Raw genomic sequence first — 17,476 nt, 5'->3', positions numbered from 1 at the left:
CCTCGTGATCTGCCCTCCTAGGGCTCCCAACGTGCTGGGATTATAGGCCTGAGCCACCGCGCCCGGCCTCTCATTTCTTAATTGTAGATATCGCGTACTTCCGGAGAAGGGCCCTGAGAACCTGGCTGATCGTCCCCGCTGCACCCCTCACGTGGTCCTTTTAGCTCCCAAACTGTCAACCTGAAAGGAAACCCAGAGGCAGGCTCTCCAGGACAAGTGAGTTAATCTGGGAATCGCAGGGGGTTGCAGCCTAGGGTGTTCGTGCCATGACAGATCATAGGCCTATCCGAGAGGGCCGGGCGAAGGGGAAAATACAGATGAGCTCACAAAAGTTGTTTTGTAACAAAAACCAGTGGTCGTGGGCGCTTGCTGCAGGAGTGGGCGTTAGCTCGTTGTTGGAGAGAGCCTTACCAGGCCGACGTCCTTGTGCAAGCTGTTTATCTGGAATACTGCAGTCCTGAGGAATTTTCCTGCAGTGAGTCCGGTTACAGGCAAACGTGCAGGACTTGCAGGAGCGTCTTGTGAGGAGGCCTGCTGCCGGTATTCCTGCATGAGAGCTCCGCCTTCGTGGCCTCCCGACTTCATTTGTTTAGGGATTGGTGGAAGTAGTTCCATTTTGGTACCTGCAACTTTCACAGCTGTCGTAATGAAATCAGGCTTAGCTCTTCATGATTGAGTACCTGCTGTTCACTACTACTGTATAAAACCATGCCACAATTCCTGTACAATCTTTTTTTCTTTTGAATTAATAGTTACCTAATATTTATACATACCTAGCTTTTTACTAACCCATGGCCAGTCTTTTTTTCAAGTGCCCCAACGTTTTTGCCACATGCCTAACAATACCATTTTCCAAAGGCTCAAACACATCCGTTGTGTCTAACTGATTCTCCTGTTCCGACCTAGACCGATCACTTCCTGACCCTGCTGCACAGCTCTTACCTCGAGCTTTTCTCTGCTCTCATTCTTGAGACTCACTTTGCCTGTCTCCTTTCTTGGATTCCCTGTGTAAATGAAAAATAAAATCCTAAGCCCTCTACCAACTGTTTTTTGTTTTGTTTTGTATTTGAGACAGGGTCTTGCTCTGTTGCCCAGGCTGGAGTGCAGTGGCACTATCTTGGTTGACTGCAGCCTCTGCTTCCTGGATTCAAGTGATCCTCCCACCTCAGCCTCCTGAGTAGCTAGGACCACAGACATGCACCACCATGCCGGTTATTTTTAAAAATTTTTAGTAGAGACAGGGTGTCACCATGTTGCCCAGGCTGGTCTCAAACTCCTGGGCTATGCTATTTGCTCACCTCTGCCTTCTGAAGTGCTGGGATTGGCTGGGCGCGGTGGCTTCACGCCTGTAATTTCAGTACTTTAGGAGGCCGAGGAGGGTGGATCACTTGAGGTTAGGAGTTCATGACCAGTCTGACCAACATGGTGAAACCCTGTCTCTACTAAAAATACAAAAATACAAAAAAAAAAAAAAAATTAGCCAGGCATGGTGGTGCACGCCTGTAGTCCCAGCTACTTGGGAGGCTGAGGCAGGAGAATTGCTTGAACCCAGGAAGTGGAGGTTGCAGTGAGCTGAGATGTGACACTGCACTCCAGCCTGGGGAACAGAGCAAGAATCTGTCTCAAAAAAAAAAAAAGAGCCAGGCATGGTGGCTCATGCCTGTAATCCTAGCACTTTGGGAGGCCAAGGCAGGTGGATCATGAGGTCAGAAGATCGAGACCATCCTGGCCAACATGGTGAAACCCCGTCTCTACTAAAAATGCAAAAATTAGCTGGGTGTGGTCGTGGGCGCCTGTAATCCCAGCTATTCGGGAGGCTGAGCCAGGAGAATGGCTTGAACCCAGGAGGCGGAGGTTACAGTGAGCCAAGATCGCACCACTGTACTCCAGCCTGGTGAGAGAGGAAGACTCTGTCTCAAAAAAAAAAAACAAACAAAAAAAACCGGCCGGGCACAGTGGCTCACACCTGTAATCCCAACACTTTGTGAGGCCAAGGTGGGAGGATCCCCTGAGGCCAGGAATTGGAGACCAGCCTGGCCAACATGGCGAAACCCCATCTCTACTAAAAATACAAAAATTAGCCGGGCGTGGTGGTACTCGCCTGTAGTCCCAGCTACTCGGGAGGCTGAGGTGGGAGAATTGCTTGAACCCAGGAGGCAGAGGTTGTTGCAGTGAGCCAAGATCTGGCCACTGCACTCCAGCCTGGGTGACAGAGTGAGACTCCGTCTCAAAAACAAAAAGAAAAAGAAAAAACAAAGTGCTGGGATGTGAGCCACCGCACCCAGCCATCCCTCCACCAGCTGAGCAGATTCCCTCTTGGCCAAGGGGACCCCAGAGAAATTTTTAAAACTGAGTTTCCAGCCGGGTGGATCCACCTATAACCTATAAGCCCCCACTTCAAGATATCCCACCTTTTTAGGCCAAACCAACGTATACCTTCCATGTATGTATTTATGTATTTATGTCTTTGCTCGTAACTCCTGCCTTTCGAAAGTGTACAAAACCAAACTGTAAACCAACCACTTCTGAACCACTCACTGAAGGCTTCTCGGATGTGTGTTTTCCTGGGGTCCACAGTCACTCATATTGGCTCAAAGTAAACCTCTTGAAAGTATTTTGTGAAGCTGGGCATGGTGGCTCATGCCTGTAATCCCAGCCCTCTGGGAGGCTGAGGTGATTGGATCACTTGAGCCCAGGACTTAAGAGACCATCCTGGGCAACAGGTTGAAATCCCATCTCTACAAAATATACAAAAATTAGCTGGGTGTGGTGGCACATGCCTATGGTTCCACCTACTCTGGGGGCTGTGGTGGGAGGATCGCTTGAGCCTGGGAAACGGAGGCTGCAGTGAGCTGAGATCACACCACTGCACTCTAACCTGGGCAACAGAATGAAGCCCTCTTTAAAAAAAAGAGCCCGGGTGCGGTGGCTCACGCCTGTAATCCCAGCACTTTGGGAGGCTGAGGCGGGCGGATCACGAGGTCAGGAGTTGGAGACCAGCCTGGCCAACATGGTGAAACCCCATCTCTACTAAAACTACAAAACGTAGGCCGGGCACGGTGGCTCATGCCTGTAATCCCAGCTCTTTGAGAGGCCGAGGTGGGCGGATCATGAGGTCAGGAGTTTGAGACCAGCCTGACCAACATGGTGAAACCCCCGTCTCTTACTAAAAACACAAAAATTAGCTGGGCGTGGTGGCATACGCCTATAATCCCAGTTACTCAGGAGGCTGAGGCAGGACAATCACTTGAATCCGGGACGCAGAGGCTGCAGTGAGCCAAGATCACGCTATTGCACTCCAGTCTGGGCAACAAGAGCAAAACTGTCTCAAAAAAAAAAAAAAAAAAAAGACGAAGGAAAGAATGTCTTATTCAGAGTTTGGCTTTTCTGTTAACAGCTGTTTCCTGGAATCTGCGTCCTCCTTCTTCTGGCTTTATTCCTTTACTTTGCTGAAGTAAGACCCCTAGTAACTTCCTGGGAAGGGCCCATGTCTGGACAGTTGCTTATTCTACTGGAAGGCTCCCCAGAGCCCCTGCTTCCTCTCTGTGTCCTGCCTGAGAAGCACAGAGCCTGGGCCACTGCATGTTTTCCCTGCAGGCTTGAAGCCTGGCCAGGACCTTGAGTACTCTCAGTTACTCATGAACTAGGTTGTTTGAGACACTGAAAGATCAAATATGTTGCTAAATATGTGGAAACGAGAGTCACATTGATTAAATCCTCCTGTAAAACTCTCCACTCTAGTCCCTGGGTGCAGGCATTCCTAGGTGGAACCTCTCCATCTCTTGCTGTCAGCCCGAGGATGTGCTGCCTCCCTCTGTACATAAGTTCCCCGAACAAATGCTTTGGGCTGATCACCCTGGCGTTTAGTCCTTCTTTTCTTTGGGACCAACCAGCCCCACCTCAGGACGGTTTGAGGCAGTCCCTTGTTGGAACTTGCCTGCTACCACTTTTGGGGTGATTCTAGCTGTGGGCTGGAGGGATGAAACAGCAGAGTTGGCAGCATTCCAAAGAAATGGGCTGAGGGAACCAGAAGCAATGGGGAGACCCCCGGATGACCACAGGATCCCTGCAGCCTGCTTGCTTCACGCCGTCTCCTTCTACAGCAGCCTTAGGATTAAAACTCTCTTTCTGCTGCAACCCGTGGTGTCGGCGTAGTGACGTTCCATGCATCAGGAAATGGGCCCGCTGTGGCCACAACAGCAGAGAGATGACTCTCCAAAGAGTTTCTCCAGGAATGACAGGGAATTGCAGTTTGGGATATGCATGCTATGGCAGACCACAGGCACATCCAGAGAGGCAGGGGCAGGGGAAGCTTCTAAAAAACAGAAAGGAGAAGCCCACCTAAGCTGCTTTGAAGCAAAGAGCATAGGTGACAGGGACTTTGTGTTAGTCCATTCTCACGGTATTACGAAGAACTGCCTGAGACTGGGTAATTTATAAAGGAAAGAGGTTTAACTGACCCACAGTTCCACGTGGCTGGGGAAGCCTCAAGAAACAATCACGGCAGAAGGGGAAGTAAACACATCCTTCACATGGCTGCAGGAGAGAGACATGCTGAGCAAAGGGGAAAAGCCCCTTATAAAACTACCAGATATCCTGAGAACTCACTGTCACGAGAACAGCATGGGGGTAACTGCCCCCATGATTCAATTACCTCCCACCAGGTCCCTCCCACGACACGTGGGGATTGTGGGAACTGCAAGAGGAGATTTGGGTGGGGACACAGGATGAAATTTGGGTGGGGACAAGGGGGGAGATTTGGGTGGGGACACGGCCAAACCGTATCAGGCTTGTAGGAGTTGGCATTCGTCTGGAGGTGAAGCCGGCCCCTGTTAGGCAAGCGTCCTTGTGCATGCAGCTTAGCTGCAGTACTGTGGTTTTGAGAAATTCCTTAGTTTCTTTCCTGGCACACCTGGGAGAGCCCGTCCTTCGTAACCTCTTGGCTCCATTTTTCAGGGTTTGACATAAGTGACTCCATTTTGGTACTGGCCACTTTTGCACTGGATATCCACAGATAATGTCTTCCAGGCTCAGGTCTGTCACTCCTGCAGGTGCGAGGCTGAGCTAACTGCCGCGTGTGTGGCCTTAGGCCCCTCGGCAGCCAGGACAATATGTTTTTTTTCTTTTTTTTTTTTTGAGACAGAGTCTCATTCTGTCGCCCGGGCTGGGATACAGTGGTGTGATCTCAGCTCACTGCAAGCTCCGCCTCCTGGGTTCAAGCGATTCTCCTGCCTCAGCCTCCTGAGGAGCTGAGATTACAGGAGCGCATTTTATATTTTTTTAAGTAGAGAGGGGTTTCGCTATGTTGGTCAGGCTGGTCTCAAACTCCTGACCTCAGGTGATTCACCTGCCTTGGCCCCCCAGAGTGATGGGATTACAGGCATGAGCCACTACGTCCAGCCTCCTTTCTTTTTTATTTTGAGACAGGGTCTCTGTCGGCCAGGCTGGAGTGCGGTGGCATGATCACAGCTCACTGCAGTTGTGACCTCCTGGGCCCAAGCCATCCTCCTACCTCCGCTTCTTGAGTAGCTGGGACTACAGCTGTGTGCCACCACACCCAGCTAATTTTTGTATTTTTTTTTTTTTTATAGTGATGGGGTTTTGCCATGTTGCCGAGGCTGGTCTTGAAATCCTGGGCTCAAGTGATCTGCCCGCCTTGGCCTCTCAAAGTGCTGGGATTACAGGCTTGAACCACCGCACTCGGCTGACAATGGTCTCGCTCTGTCACCCAGGCTGCAGTGCAGTGGAGAGATCTCAGCTCACTGCAATCTCTGCCTCCTAGGTTCAAGCAGTTTTCCTGCCTTAGCCTTCCCAGTAGCTGGGATTACAGGCATGTGCCACCACACCCAGCTAATTTTCTCCTTTCTTTTTTTTTCTTTTGAGACAGAGTTTCCTTCTTGTTGCCCAGGTGGGATTGCAGTAGCGCAATCTTGGCTCACTACAACCTCCACCTCCTGGGTTCAAGCGATTCTCCCGCCTCAGCCTCCTGAGTAGTTGGGACTACAGGCATGCGTCACCACAACCAGCTAATTTTTGAATTTACTATTAATACAGATGGGGTTTCACCACGTTGGCCAGGCTGGTCTTGAACTCCTGACCTCAAGTGATCCACCTGCCTCGGCCTCCCTAAGTGCTGGGATTACAGACGTGAGCCACCGCACCTGGCCGGTACCTACTTTTTTTTTTTTTCAGACAGAGTCTCACTCTGTTGCCCAGGCTGGAGTGCAGTGGCACTATCTTGGCTCACTGCAACCTCCGTCTCCCAGGTTCAAGTGATTCTTCTGCCTCAGCCTCCAGAGTAGCTGGGACTACAGACGCATGCCAGCACGCCTGGCTAATTTTTTGTGTTTTTGTAGTAGAGACGGGGTTTCACCCTATTGGCCTGGCTGGTCTTGAACTCCTGACCTCAAGTGATACACCGGCCTCGGCCTCCCATAGTGCTGGGATTACAGGCGTGAGCCACTGCATCCACCCGGTACCTACTTTTTTTTTTTTTTTTTTGAGACAGAGTCTCGCTCTGTCACCCAGGCTGGAGTGCAGTGGCACGATCTCGGCTCGCTGCAAGCTCCACCTCCTGGGTTCATGCCATCCTCCTGCCTCAGCCTCCTGAGTAGCTGGGACTACAGGCGCCCGCCACCATGCCCAGCTAATTTTTTTGTATTTTTTGTAGAGACGGGGTTTCACCATATTAGCCAGGCTGGTCTTGATCTCCTGACCTCGTGATCTGCCCGCTTCGGCCTCCCAAAGTGCTGGGATTACAGGCGTAAGCCACTGTGCCCGGCCACAGTTACCTACTTTTATAACGTATTTGTGGACCAGGTTTGGCCCCTGCATGAAAATCAAATGAATAAGTCAATCAATGACTATTTTCAGCAATATGGTAAGTCAGGTCACCTGAAAGATCTTCTCAATGAAACAATAAAAGATCTGTATAATGTGTTTTATTGGTATCATTATTATTTTTGAGACAGGGTCTCTTTCGCCCAGGTTGGAGTGCAGTGGCACGATCACGGCTCACTGCAGCCTTGACCTCCCAGGCTCAAGCGATTCTCCTTCCTCAGCCTCCTGAGTAGCTGAGATTACAGGCTCGTGCCACCACACCCAGCTAATTTTTTTTTTTGGTACATTTTGTAGAGACGGGGTCTCACTGTGCTGCCCAGACTAGTCTCCAAATCCTGACATCAAGCGATCTGCCTGCCTCAGCCTCCCAAAGTGCAGGAATTACAGGCATGAGCTGCTGCGCCTGGCCTATTTTTTAGAGATGGGGATCTTGTTCTGTTCCCCAGGCTGGAGTGCAGTGGTGCGATCATAGCTCACTGCAGCCTCAAACTCCTAGGCTCAAGGGATCCTCCCGCCTCAGCCTCCCAGGTAGTTGGGACTATGAGTGTGAGCCACTGTGCCTGGCAAACAATCTGTATAAAATATGGAAAGCACAGGAGGCTGAGGCAGGAGAATGGCTTGAACCCGGAAGGCAGAGGTTGCAGTGAGCCGAGATTGCACCACTGCACTCCAGTCTGGGTGACAGAGCAAGACTCCATCTAAACAAACAAATATGTATATATTATATATATAATATATATTATACATATATTATACATATATAATATATATTATACATATATTATACATATATAATATATATTATACATATATTATACATATATAATATATATTATACATATATTATACATATATAATATATATTATACATATATATCATACATATTATACATATTATACTATATAATATATATTATGAAGATATACATATTATATATAATACATGTTATACATATTATATATAATACATATATAATATATATTATACACATACATATTATACATATATAATTATATATATTATACATATATATGGAAAGCATTGTTTAAAATCCATGACTGAGTTGACACACAGTAAGGAAGTGAAGAGCAGCCTTGAAACAGAAAACCTGGAGCACAGAAGGAGGAGGCCTGAGGGGAGTGCACGCCAGGCTTGGACTCATGGAGGGATCCGTATTCTCTCCCATCTCTCTACCTGGCAGGGCCTCGACATTTTTGACTAACTGTATGACCCGTGAGTGAATTCTGCATGTTGATGCATTCAGCATGCGTTGTGGCTGTGCTTTGCAGAGGTGCCGGGGACACAGCAAGACTGCTGCCTGCCACAGGGAGCAGAGCTGGGAAGGGATGCCAGCCACATGTGCTCAGAAAGGCCCAGGAGGCACTGGTGTGGACAGAGACAGAGACTCAGCTCTGCTTAAGAAGGGAATCAAGGCTGGGCGTGGTGGCTCACGCCTGTAATCCCAGCACTTTGGGAGGCTGAGGTGGGCGGGTCATCTGAGGTCAGGAGTTCAAGAGCAGCCTGGCTAAAATGGTGAAACCCCGTCTCTACTACAAATACAAAATTAGCCAGGTGTGGTGGCAGGCGCCTGTAATCTCAGCTACTTGGGAGGCTAAGGCAGGAGAATCACTTGAACCCAGGAGACAGAGGCTGTAGTGAGCCAAGATCACGCCACTGCACTCCAGCCTGGGCAACAGAGTGAGACTCCGTCTCAAAAAAAAAAAAAAAAAAAAAGGAAATCAACAACATCATGACAGTTAGTGTAACTTTCCACCAAAGGAGAAGGGGAAGTTCCAGAACTTTCTTCCGGCTTCACAAAGAAGTCACACATAGGCCTTTCAGGAGAGAGGCCACATTGGAGATTTTGAGGACAGAATGTTGCCAGTGGCAGAGGCCACTCCGAGTGCTAGAGTTAGCACGTGGCAGGTCCCACCTCAGAAGTCCAGCTGTGTAGAAAGCCCCTTTGAGCAAAGGGCAGGCCCAAGCATAGTTTAACAACATCAGAAAAGAGAGCAAGACAAGCTCCTCCGAATTCTCTGCTCCAGGTGGAGGGGGACCCTGTGAGTGCTCTCGGTGACCCCTGTGGAGATGCGGACAGCAGGGGCTGCTCACCGTTCTCCAGCAGCTGGTCACTAAGTAGGCTGGAGGCTGGAAGTTCCTGTTAACCTTCTAGAAAGACGGGCCTCCCTGAACTGGCAGGTTCCTGAAAAGAAAATGTTTTAAGAAAAAGAAAAAAAAATAGACAGGCCTGCAGAGCTTAAGCACATCAAAGATTAGGGAACGGGCAGAGTAGAGCTTTTCCAAAGAACAGGATATGGTACCTGTGGCGGAAAAGAGGACCTAATGACACATGCAGCAGGAACGGGAGCACCACGGACATTCTGACGCCGTGGTGGAGCCCGCCGGAGCAGCCAGCAGGCAGGGGCCAGGCTGATCCCATGCCTGACCAGCCCAGCCCACACCTGACCAGCCAACCCCACACCTGAGCAGCCCATCCCACACCTGACAGCCCACCCACACCTGACCAGCCCACTCCACACCTGACCAGCCCAGCCCACATCTGACCAGCCCACCCCGTGCCTGGCCAGCTCACCCTAGTCCAGCCAGCTGACCCTGTGCTGAGCAGCATGACCCAATCCTCATCCTGCCTTCCCCATGGGCCCCAGTTGTCACTGGCTCCATATGGGGTCTTTGTACGAGAGCAGAAGCAGACAGAACCTGGGTGAGCTTCACATGTGCCTTCTCGCTGATCCTTGGAAACAAGCAGATTCTACTTTGCTCACCACTCTTTCTTTCTGCTCAGTTTGATGCATTTTAGGCCAAAGCTGCCATCTTGCCAAGGCTCAGCCTCCTGGGCAGGTCCCTCCACTTCCAGGTTCCCTCCACAGGGTCTTGGAGCAGCAGAAGCCCCTCGGTGGGACCTGACTCTACTTCCTGGCCTCATGGGCCCTCTGAGCCTGTTTTCCTCTCTGCACCAGGGCACAGCCAGTGGTCAGTGGCCCTTTGGGCCTGGCTGCTGCCCCTCACCTGCCGACTCGCCACCTGTCTATACTAGAGGTCAGGTAGTCAAGGGGCGGGTTCCAGGCTAGGCTCACTTCCTATGTGACCTGGCCACCAAGAGGCATAGCTCCTTTCCTAAGTGGAAAGTATCTGAGCACCTGAGGGTCGGCTGTGAGCCCCGAGGGTCCACCGTGAGCCCTGAGGGTCCACTGTGAGGGCCTGAGGGTCCACTCTGAGCCCCGAGGGTCCACCGTGAGCTCTGAGGGTCCGCTGTGAGCCCCGAGGGTCCACTGTGCTCCAGCCCACTTGGGTCTAATGGAACCATTGGACCTGGAGAAACTGCCCAACCCCCATTGCTCAGAACTGGGTGGGCTGGGCTTCCTCAGGGGGACCCTGGAAGCCGGAGCTGCTCCATCCCTGCTCTACCAGGGAGAAAACAGAGGCCTGGGTGGTGGGGCTGTGGCTTCCGGTCTGCTGACCACCTGCCCTAGAAACATGCTTCAAAATGCTGCAGGCCAGGCTCATGCCGGTAATCCCAGCCCAGGCAGGAGAATCACTCCAGGCCAGGAGTGTGCGACCAGCCTGGGCAACACAGGAGACTCTGTCGCTACCAAAAAAAAAAAAAAAAGCAGCAGCAAAGAAAAGAAGCGAAACAAAAGAAAGGCCCAAAGGATGGGGGGTTAGTTGGCCAAAGGTTCTGGCAGGCACGAGCTCAGCTCTGGGGTACCTGTGTCTCATGGTAACAAGCAGCCAGCACTGCAGGAAACGGGCAGCTGCTGGGACAGAGTCCTCTCCACCCTCCCTGAAGGCCCTGGAGGATGGGGCTCCTCCCAACTCTTGCAGCCACCGAGCCCTGGGCCTGGGGTCTGTGGGGCCCCTCAGCTTCCCCCCTCCACTGGCGACGCCGCTGTGGATGCTCTTGGGATGGGACCCAGGAGATCACCTCCTCCCCCAGCTCGGGCCACAGAGATGCCCGGGCCAAGGTGCCATCTGCTTCAGTGGTTGGGCTGAGGCACCTGCAGGCACTTGGACCCCATCCTGCGAGAGCCCAGGGAGACTGAGGACAGCACTTGAGAAAGTCACCCCAGAGAGGGGCTTTCAGGTTCGGATCCCACTGAGGTCAGCATTTGGCCCGGGCTCCGAGCCCAGAATCTGGTGAGAATGGGGCACCCACTGAAGGTCACTCCTACCCAGCACCGGCGGAGAAGCAGTGAGGGTGGGGGGCACCCGCCTCTCCACCGGGGGCTCTGTCCCCTCCCTGGAATTTTGGAGGCATGACCAGAGGTTGTGAAGGGCTCACAGGGGCACATTTCTGGAAGAGAAAGTGGTCACTACTGCTGGAGAAACGGGAGACCCACAGGGGCAGGAAAGGGTGGCTCCCGGGAGCCCTAAGGGAGACGTGTGTGCCAGGATGTTGAAGCTGGCACCCAGCTCCCAGGGTAAAGGGGCTGCTGGTCGTGAGGGCCATGAGAAGCAGGTGACTGCTGCCCTGGAGCTCTTGTTCTCACAGCTCCTAAGCATCGGAGCCGTTCCCCAGGTCCCCAGGGACCCACATGCTCAAGTCCCAACAGGCACTGTGCCAACTGCAAGGCTCCGTCAAGGCCGAGGCCAGGAGGACACCTTGTCCGGAAGCTTCCCTGCCCCCATGTCTCCACTGTTGCTGGAGACTTCCATCGTTACTGGTCCAGCCTTCCCCTGCCAGGCAAAAGCATTTCCAACCGTCCTGGAGCTGGGGCAGTTAGAGAGAAGAGGGGTTCCCAGAGGGCGGCCTGCCGAGAGGGCCGGCAGCTTCCCTGCTACAGTGAGGACTGAGCCCTGGCCAGGGCTGCCCACGAGCCCCTGTGGCCCAGTCACCTGTGTGGGGAGGAGATCAGGAGTGGCTGGGTGGGACCTCTGAGGGGTCCCCTGGACAGATACCCCTCCGGGGGCAGAAGTAGGGTCTGAGAGGACAGGGGACGCACTCATCAAGCAGGGACCCCCTGGGTGGGTCTCAAGCTACGGCAGAGGATGGGCCAAACTGGGAAGCAGATGGACAGCATTTTAGAGACCATGTGATACTTCCAAGCAAGACAAGAAGCCAAAAACGTCTGATAGTTATTTTTCTGACACCTTCTATTTATGGAAATGATACTATTCACGATCATGATCTGCTTTTAGAAAGCACTCTAGGTGAAAAAATGAACTCATTTAAAGAAAACATTTAGTGACTATCAGGATGCTGGTGTGTGTACAAACAGCATTGGAGACGGCGCTCCAGGGGGGGAAGCGTGTGCGCGTGAAAGGCCACCGCTGCCCAAGTGCAGGTGCTAAGCAGAGGTCACTCCCTCCCCCTCCTCCTCGCTCCTCCCTGTCCCCTTCCCTCCTTCCTTCCTTAGGGTCGGCCCCAGCTGGACTTCGCAATACCTGGGTCCCCATGGCTTAGCAGGAGGCCACGGGAAACAATGTTTTCCTCTCGCAAACTCAGTTTCTGCCACTCTGCTAGCAGCCCGAGGCTCCACTCTTTTCTCTGCTGGTCTCTCTTCCCTCGCCACTGGCCTCTCACCAGGAGCTCAGTCCCAGAACTACGTCTGCAACCACAGGCCCTAGCTAGAGGCCCGATGCAAGGCAGGCAGGACCGTCTTCATAGGGGTCTGCAGGGTCTGCAGCCACGACACCCTGGAACCCTCGGTTGCAATGTTGAGAAACCCTGTGTTTTGGTATTGACGATGACTTTGCAGTCCAGGAGGTGGCTGGCTTCAGGTGAGGCTGGATCCAGATGCTGGAAGCAGCTGGGCCCGGCTGGCGTCCTGCCTCTCCCAAGGCTGGCTTCATTCTCCCGTTCTTCCCACCACCCACCTTCAGGGCCACAGCAGCTGGAATCCAACACCTGTCAGGGGCAGTCGTCCCTTTCACATGAGCTTCAGCAAAGGCCTTGAGGTTAAGGGGTCCAGCCTGGCTGGCCGGGCCCAGGTCATCTGCCAACTCCTAGGCAGGGGAGTGTCAACCCCACCCAAGCTCCCCATGACCTGAGGATGGATAAAGATGGCTGCCCAGAGGGAAATGGAGGTGCTGCTACAAGAAGCTGGAATGGTCACGGCACAGGGTGAAGGCCCCAGCTGTCCTCAGGACAACATGCCAAGATAGTTGGGGGCCCCCCACCCCATACACTGTCATCCAGGCTCCTGCCCTGCCCCACTGCCCATGCCCTCACACCTGGGGGCTGGGGGGCTGAGGGGCTTCCACTGGAAACTGGTGGCAGTAGGCTGGCTGAACCCCTGGGGAGTTCTGGGCAAGGACATGGGGGTCCCCTGAGTCACCATCACTCTCTGCTTCCCTGGGGCAGCCCCTGAGTCACCTCACGACACTGGGGCAAGAGTCAGAGCCCAAGGTCTGCCCTTCCTAAGCAGAGGTGGGAGCTGGGGGCAACTCTGCCCCCAACCTCTCTGCGACAGGCGCAGAGGCCTCAGCAGACCCTGCCAGCGGCCCAACAGGCTGGTGTAGGGCGTCAGGGCCCTCCATGCCCGGGACGGAGGTGCACCGTGACCGCAGTTGGTGGGGGCCTGACCACTGGGCCTGGGCTCTGGCAGAGCCCCTGAGATCCTGTGGGGGCCTGACCACTGCCCTGGGTTTTTCAAGATGACCATGAGTTCGTGAGGCTGGTGGGGGGACTCCGTGGTGGGCGGAGACATGGCCATCCAGAGGTCAGGGACCAAGGACACCGTGAGCAGAATAGCCAGCCTCTCCTCACTCTTCCCCCAGGCAAGGAGAGCACAGGAAGGGGTTGCAGGAGCTCAGGGTCCAGTTGCCAGAGACCCCTCCCCACCCCTGCAGACCCAGAGCTGGCTCAGCGGAGGTGCCAGCCCAGCCTTAGGTGCACGGCTTGACCTCCTTTCCAGTCAGGGCAGGCCCGCCAGGCCGGGCCACGTCTGCATACACAGTCCCTGGCTGTAGTACTGGCCCTGGAGGGGTGTCCTGGTTGCTGGGTGATCTATGCAGGGATGGGAATGAGGGACCGGGGTCTTGGGGTGCGTCCCGCCTTCCCCTCCCCCGTCGGTGCCACCTACTTCCCCGTTGGATTCCCTTTGTCCAGCCCTGATCTCCCCGCAGCCATCGGGAGGGCCCCCCAGAGCGCATCTGGCGGAGGAGGGGAGGCAATGAGGCAGGGAAGGTCAGCGCCCTGCAGCTGCCTCCGCTGCCTGCGGAGCGAAGGGAGTTCTCATCTTGCGAAGTCTCGTCTGTCAGGCTTTCCTCCGGGTGGGCGCTGTCCGTCCTGAAAGGAACAGAAGCCGCAGGGCGAAGGAAAGGCTCCGTGCTGGTCCCCACCCCATCGGTATGGGCAAGTACCCTGACTGCGCGGGTCCCCGCCGCGGGTCCAGGGCGGCCAGCGTTGGGGTGCAAGGCCCGGGGTCCTGCGCGTGCCAGACCGCTGCGCCCCCATCGTAAAGCACGAAGTCTCCGACTGGTGTGGCCACGGGCGGTCGCGGAGCTGCACAACGCGAAACGAAGCCGGCCACAGCCCGTGAGTTTCGGCTCGGAAAAGCCGCAGGGGTCCAAGGTGCGCTCACTAGGCGGGAAGCCGGGAGAGCGGCGGCCCTGCCCGCACCCCGGCTCCTGCCCGCACCCCGGCTCCTGCCCGCACCCCGCGCCCCTGCCCGCACCCTAGCCCCACTGCGTCCCCCTCCTCCCCCCCACCCCAGATCCCCCGCACCCGCAGGCTGCGGCCCGGCGAGGGTTAAGGGGGGCGGGGCGAGGGGCGGCCCCGCCTCCGCCGCCGCGCCGGGTCCGAGCGCGCACGGGGCGCGGGGGCGGGTCGGAGCGGGCGGCGGCGGAGGGCGCGGCGCGCCGGGGATCGCGGGGAGCGGGCAGCGGGGACGGCGGCGGCGCGGCCCGCGTGACCCAGCGCCGCGCCCCGTGGCCCCGCCGCGCCCGGCCCAGCCGCAGGATGCGCGCCCCGCCGCTGCTGCTGCTGCTGGCCGCCTGCGCGCCGCCGCCCTGCGCCGCGGCCGCCCCGACGCCGCCGGGCTGGGAGCCGACCCCCGACGCGCCCTGGTGCCCCTACAAGGTTCTGCCCGAGGGCCCCGAGGCGGGCGGCGGGCGCCTGTGCTTCCGCAGCCCCGCGCGCGGCTTCCGCTGCCAGGCTCCGGGCTGCGCGCTGCACGCCCCGGCCGGCCGCTCCCTGCGCGCCAGCGTCCTGCGCAACCGCAGCGTCCTCCTGCAGTGGCGCCTGGCCCCGGCCGCCGCGCGCCGCGTGCGCGCCTTCGCGCTCAACTGCTCGTGGCGCGGCGCCTACACGCGCTTCCCGTGCGAGCGCGTGCTCCTCGGGGCCTCCTGCCGCGACTACCTGCTGCCCGACGTGCACGACGGCGTCCTCTACCGCCTGTGCCTGCAGCCGCTGCCGCTGCGCGCTGGGCCCGCCGCCGCCGCCGCGCCAGAGACCCCCGAGCCCGCCGAGTGCGTGGAGTTCACCGCCGAGCCGGCCGGCATGCAGGACATCGTGGTGGCCATGACGGCGGTGGGCGGCTCCATCTGCGTCATGCTGGTGGTCATCTGCCTGCTGGTGGCCTACATCACCGAGAACCTCATGCGCCCGGCCCTCGCGCGCCCCGGCCTGCGCAGACACCCCTGAAGGGCGAGGCCGCCCGCCCACCTGGTCGCCACCTGCCTGAGGGCGCCTGAGCTCCCAGGTCCTCCGCCCGCTCTCCTCTCCTCATTCCTGCTGCCTCCTTAATATCCCCGCGGAGGAGGACCTGCTGGCGACGGCTCCGGCACTTTGGCATCATCACACGCCCTTCCCAGCCGGGCGTCAGACTCCCAGACTCTGGCCCCGGATTGGACCCTGGGCTTGCGCTGCTGTGCCAGCCGCATCCAGGGCTTTCCCCGCTCTCCACAGGCCTTCATAGAGGCGGCCAGGGCATGGAGCCCCTTCCAGCAAGAGCCATGGGCACTCCGGATCACCCTGCACCTCCATCCTGTGCCAAATTGTCCCAGACAGACCGTCGCCATTGCTCGGTCACTGTGCTTTGCAGGCCTGGGGCGCAGCTCTCCAAGCCTGTCCTGCCCCGCCCCACCCCACTGGGCTTAGGTTAGCTTCGTGCCTTAGTATCTCGGGCCCACTGCAGGAGCCAACACCCTCTGCTGTCCAGGGGGGGTCTGTGGCCCTGAGATTGGCCGGCCCCTCCATACATCTGGCCAGCGTCCCCTTGGAGACACCTTCACCCTCAAGCGCTGCAGAAGCATGAGGCGAGGGCCTGCAGCGCTCTGTACCGTTTAGGGTGTTGAACCAGCCGGGAGCCATGACATGGCAGGCCTGGCCCAGCGGCCAGGGTGAGTGTTCTCAGACCCCGGGTGGCTGGTGGTTCTCCCGGGCCGGGTACCCCTTTTGTGTGTGCGGCCTCTGACTAGGACCCTGTGGGAGTGGGGGCAGATGGCGGCCATCACCACTGGGTCCCAGGGCAGAAGCTTAGATACTAGCCTTGAGCAGCCCTACCTTCCACCGCGGCCTGGATCCCCAGCCTCAGCCGACCCAGGGGACCTTGGTGGCAACGGTGTGACTGACAGCACCACCCCTAGCCTTTGCATGCCCAGGGGTCGAGAGCCAGGATCCGGCCCGGACAATGCCACCCGCCATGGAAGAAAAGCTGACCCTGCCCACCTGCTGCAGACCCAGGCCCTGGGCCGAGGTTGCTTTCTGTGACGACCGCTTGGTGACGCTGGACACCAGGAGGGTTATGGCACTGCCCTCCCCTCCTGGAGCTCCTGGCACTGACCACCTGGACTTGACCTGGCTCCTCCTGGTCACTGGCCAAACACCCACCCTCACCCCAGCCACCCTGGGCCCTGGCTGGTGCCCCGTGACACCTGCAGCCCACCTCTGTGTCTTTGCTCCGCCCACCCCTGCGTGGCGCTGGTCAGGCGCAAACCTGGCTCAAGTGTCTAAATGTCCATCATCCTCAGACCAACAGTGCTCTCTGTGTGTTATTTGGGAGGGGGGAGGGAAGGAAAAAGTGGATTCCCCTTCTCCCCAGCTCCCCCGGGACCCTTGGGTATTGGCTGGTGGCTGGCCCTGAACCCTCTCCTGGCCTGGGTGGCATTGGCCCAGGCAGCGTGTGCGGCACGCTGCCTTGCAGTTCCTAGCAGGACAGGCAAGGTGCCCGCTGCTTGTCTCTGCACCTTCTTGTCCTGGGCCAGCTGTGTTGGCGGGGGATGGGGGAGGTGGTACCTGTCGTGCTTAGAAATAGCCCATTCCCACGGTGACCCACTTGAACTGTGACAGCCAAAATTAGGCTGCTCCGGAGGGCCTCGCCTCCCTGCCTGGGCCTCCCTGTGCAGAGCTAGAGCTGAGGTGGGGACGGTGGGCAGAGGACAGCCTAGGGCTCCTGTGTGTTTCCTGGGCTGAATGCCACCCTCCCTCCCCCACAGCCTCTTCCAGGCCGTCCTTGAGGCACCTGCAGCCAGGGGTGACCCTGAGGAAGCAAAAACAGGCAGGGGGAGGGTGGGGGGGGAACGGGGAGGGGGAGGAGGAGCCCAGCTCTGAGGAGTGACTCATCCCAAGAGGGGGTGTGCAGCGATGTGTCTAGACGGCCTGGTGGGAGTGGGGGGCTTCCCGTTCCAGCCGCCTTCTGCCCTGGCCACCTGCGAGGGTGTTTCCATGTCTTC

At 56.7% G+C, this 17,476-nt stretch overlaps 1 protein-coding gene and 1 long non-coding RNA gene across 2 annotated transcripts; one reads left to right on the top strand and one right to left on the bottom strand.

The window, feature by feature from the left end:
- Positions 1-12,629: 12,629 nt before the first annotated feature.
- LOC115833040 lies at positions 12,630-14,439 on the bottom strand. Its single transcript, XR_004028472.1, has 3 exons — positions 13,248-14,439; positions 12,804-12,805; positions 12,630-12,642 (listed from the first exon to the last, which is right to left on the bottom strand). It is a non-coding gene; the product is annotated as an uncharacterized LOC115833040 (long non-coding RNA).
- Positions 14,440-14,633: 194 nt separating this feature from the next.
- Positions 14,634-16,782, top strand: FNDC10 (fibronectin type III domain containing 10). Its single transcript, XM_003279704.3, has one exon. The coding sequence runs from the start codon at positions 14,763-14,765 to the stop codon at positions 15,444-15,446; it is 684 nt and encodes a 227-aa protein (XP_003279752.2). The 5' UTR covers positions 14,634-14,762; the 3' UTR covers positions 15,447-16,782.
- The last annotated feature ends 694 nt before the right edge of the window (positions 16,783-17,476 follow it).

The sequence above is a fragment of the Nomascus leucogenys genome, chromosome 24, assembly GCF_006542625.1.
Source record: "Nomascus leucogenys isolate Asia chromosome 24, Asia_NLE_v1, whole genome shotgun sequence".
In the NCBI taxonomy this organism is placed as follows: domain Eukaryota; kingdom Metazoa; phylum Chordata; class Mammalia; order Primates; family Hylobatidae; genus Nomascus; species Nomascus leucogenys.
The sequence above is the reverse complement of the archived record's forward strand: the minus strand, read 5'-3'. Positions and strand labels throughout refer to the sequence as shown.

What these genes read in the sequence shown, in the direction of transcription:
- FNDC10 (XM_003279704.3), top strand. Translation starts at nt 14,763, where the DNA reads ATGCGCGCCCCGCCGCTGCTGCTGCTGCTGGCCGCCTGCGCGCCGCCG.